The 3348-nt window shown below is 47.9% G+C and overlaps 1 protein-coding gene across 1 annotated transcript in view; it reads left to right on the top strand.

Moving 5' to 3' along the window:
• The window catches only part of fam222aa (family with sequence similarity 222 member Aa), a 34616-nt gene that overhangs the window by 12416 nt on the left and 18852 nt on the right, over window positions 1-3348 (top strand). Inside the window, exon 2 of the mRNA XM_014014387.1 lies at window positions 1046-1188. Within this exon, the coding sequence (XP_013869841.1) occupies window positions 1092-1188 (97 nt within the window). The 5' untranslated portion in view covers window positions 1046-1091. The remainder of the gene's footprint in view (window positions 1-1045; window positions 1189-3348) is intronic.

The raw sequence follows: 3348 nt of genomic DNA, 5'->3' as shown, positions 1-3348 counted from the left end.
TATATATATATATAAACACTTTCTGGGCCTAAATTGTTGCTTCAGCTGCTCTCGTCTGCCACATAATCCAAGTAGAATTACTTTGTAATCAGTCATCATTGTGTTATGTGACACTGCTGTGTTGCTGATGAATGATACACTCTATGCTTTTTGATTGTTGAGGACTCTTACTGAGGGCTTTTCTTTTGTATGTATTCATATTTGAATCCAACTGTTTTTCCACTGGGACTGCGATGGGCTTTTTGAGGAGGGACCGGTATCTGCTGCCTTTCTGTTCCTGAGTGAAGGTGGCGAGGAGGAGGAGGAGGAGTATGGGGTGTGTAGGGGGGTGTAGAGCTAGAGATTTATGGCCTAAAGGGAGATTGATTAGTGCCGTCACTAGCCCTGATGTACGGTTGGCAGTCTCCCCCTCCCAGCCCATCACATTTGCTCACACACACACACACACACACGCGCACACAAACATCAACTTGCAACTATACAGTTCAGCTACACATACATCCAGACACCGCTCAAGGCCCCCGGGCCTTTCCTGACAGTCCCCCAGAGCTGTTGCATGTTAAGTTGTAGCAGACAGACTGCTGTTTTCTCAGTGCTACTTTTTCCTTTCTGTCCATAGATAACGCCATCAATCACCACATACACACTGCCCTGGAAAGAATGCGCCTCGGTGTGCCCGAGTGTTGCTATTTTCTGTGTGATTCTGYGGGTTTGTTTTGAGGACGGCTTCACAGACAGGAGATGCGGTTGAATGGCTGTGTGCATGTGCTGTTTGAAGCTGCAGAGTGACTGATCTGGACTGTGCTCTGCACCCGTGTCAACAGAGCTGCYCCGGTGCAGGTGTGTGTTTATCATTCAGCACACAGAGCTGAGAGGCAGGCAGCTGTATGCGAGCGTTCCCAATTAAATCCCTGGCTGTAGCCCACAGCCAGCCCCTGACAACCCTCCGGACACAATCCTGGAGCTTTGACCTCGTATCTGCCAGCATAACTCACTTTAATTTTCCTTCTTTTTTTTTTCTATTTTGCTCTTTTTTCTGACACAGGTTGGCCGCAGAACTCCCCCGGCTGTAGTACTGTGCCCACCTCGCCATGCTGGCCTGTCTGCAGAGGAGGCAGAACCCTCCACCCCAGCACCCCATGTGTGCCAGCAAGACCCTGGAGCCTCCGCAAATCCTTGGGCGGAAATGTAAGTTACAAACACAATGGAGGGATGGGGGGTCGGCATTTCAGCTTGCCTAAAGCTAAGCTATGAGAGGGGCCTGTTTGTCATTTGTGTTTAATCTTTTGCTCGTGGTGAATGATAGAAATGTGTGGTTAACCCTTAATGTGAAGTTTAAAAAAAAGTAGTTTCCAGCTTCTATTGTTGCCACATGTTCCCTCACCGCTCTGTGGAATTCTAAACAGTTTTATCCGCGCTGCACTTAGACCTTGGATTGCCGTGTTGTTTGGCTACTCATTGTGCGGGAGGCTGTTTAACTGTGCTGATTGTGCAGTCGTGACAGCAAAGCTGAACAGACACTGTTTAACGTGCCTCGCTGGCCCCGGTGACCCTGAAGGTCTGTAAACATTTACAGTGTCTGGCCCTGGCCGTGCCGGCCCGCATGTAAAGTGTGGCAGCTGCTGTATTTGTTCCCCGAGCACCATCCTCTGTCCGCTCACAAAACTGTGTAAAGGGGGCTGTAAACCGTCACAGACCTCGCAGAACTAGCTCTAACCAGTTTGGGATTAAAGAGAGCTGCAACCACTGGGAAGGTGAATTTCTCCCTAACTTTGTTAGAGCTTTGAATAAGTACCTTTTTGACTAGAAGAAAAGAGATTATTGTTCTGTTTTTTTAAACTCAGGTGTATAAGGGCTTTTGTTTACATGGCAGGCTCCTGCAAGCTGATTGAAAAGCTGATGTAGAAGGAGGCTTGAGCCAAGCAGTTCTAACCTAAGCTTACAGAGGCTTAGTGGGGAAAAACAGGGTCTCTGCTTCCCCATCCATCAGAGGAACATTGTATCAGGTCTGTAAACAGCCAGGTGAAAGCCCAGGAAGAGTGGCCCTTAAAGTTAAAGAAATGAAGCATTCATTCTCAGCTTCCCACTGGCCAATTAACTACTTCCCAACATAAAATCACACCCCGATCGCTTCTTACGGAGGCCAAYAACAACAAGGTGACTTGTGATCGTCCTCTGGACTTGTTGTTCCTGCTCCGTGTGAATCCTCCATATGGGGCTGTGCGTGAAAAAAARAGAGAGAGGAAACGCAAGAGATAAACAGAGCTCTGTGTGCGTTTTCACGGCGCAGCTCTTCATCTGAGCAGGGTTCAACAATATTTGCTAATGAGGTTTYGGAGAAAGGTGAAGTGAAAAGGAGGGGGGTATTCAAAATAAAATTAGCAAAGGCAAAGATGGAGGGGAAAGAGAGAGAAACRGAGGAAATCCTCAGTAGTCCTCTTAATCGATTCCGCACTTCCAATTTCACAGGATTAGCCCACTTCCTCTCAAGGTCCTTTATTGAGGAGCAGCCAGTGGGAGTTAGGACTCAAATCAATAGAGAAAAAGAACAATCTCCAGTCTTGCCTTTGCCCTCCTTCTTACTGACCCTCTCTACTCCACTACCGCTCCACTCCTCCACCTGTTAAACCCTTTGATTGAAGTACTACCACAGCGACTGAGTTAAGGTTCATAATGAGGATGTTTGGACATAATAGCCTCCCTTTTCTGTCCTTGGATGTGGAGGGAGGGGGTCCGGTGTTGGATTTCCACCACTGTGCAGCACTTGGCCTCAATAAGGTGATTGTTCGTCCAGGCCCAGAAGGGGTGCGGAGAAACAGACAGTGGGTTTGGCTACAAACTCAGGTCACCATGCTGAGTGGGTCCTCATGACTGATTGGTCGTGGCCCAGTTTTTTGCCAAACTGGAAGGCGGTTGCGGGTAAGGTGACCTGGCCACTCAACAGGAGGCCAAAGAGAGGAGTACAACCTTTGAAAAGACAGTCTGCAAATGTTTTAGATGTGTGTGTTTTAGACTCAGGTGGTGGAACAATTGGATATGAGAGGGTGAGAAGGATTTAAAATATATATATATAAAAAGAGTCAAATAAATAAAATCCGGCATGCAGATGCTGAGTGGCTGCATAGTTCATTGATGCGACTCGCATTAAAAATCCCTCATACCCTCAATAAAAAAGGACTTAACTGGCTCTGCCATCAGCTGGAAGCGCTCAGATCGGCTAGCTAGACAATCAATTTCCCCCGAGCGCGCAGAGCTTAGCAGGAGAAACAGGAGGCGGAGAGTGGGATGTTTCCATTATCACAGCCCGCTCTGTGTCTGGGTTTGGAAGGGCGGGGTGATGTACTGAGG

Source organism: Austrofundulus limnaeus, unplaced genomic scaffold (genome assembly GCF_001266775.1).
Source record: "Austrofundulus limnaeus strain Quisiro unplaced genomic scaffold, Austrofundulus_limnaeus-1.0 Scaffold114, whole genome shotgun sequence".
NCBI lineage: Eukaryota > Metazoa > Chordata > Actinopteri > Cyprinodontiformes > Rivulidae > Austrofundulus > Austrofundulus limnaeus.
This window is presented reverse-complemented; position numbering and strand designations above follow the sequence as displayed.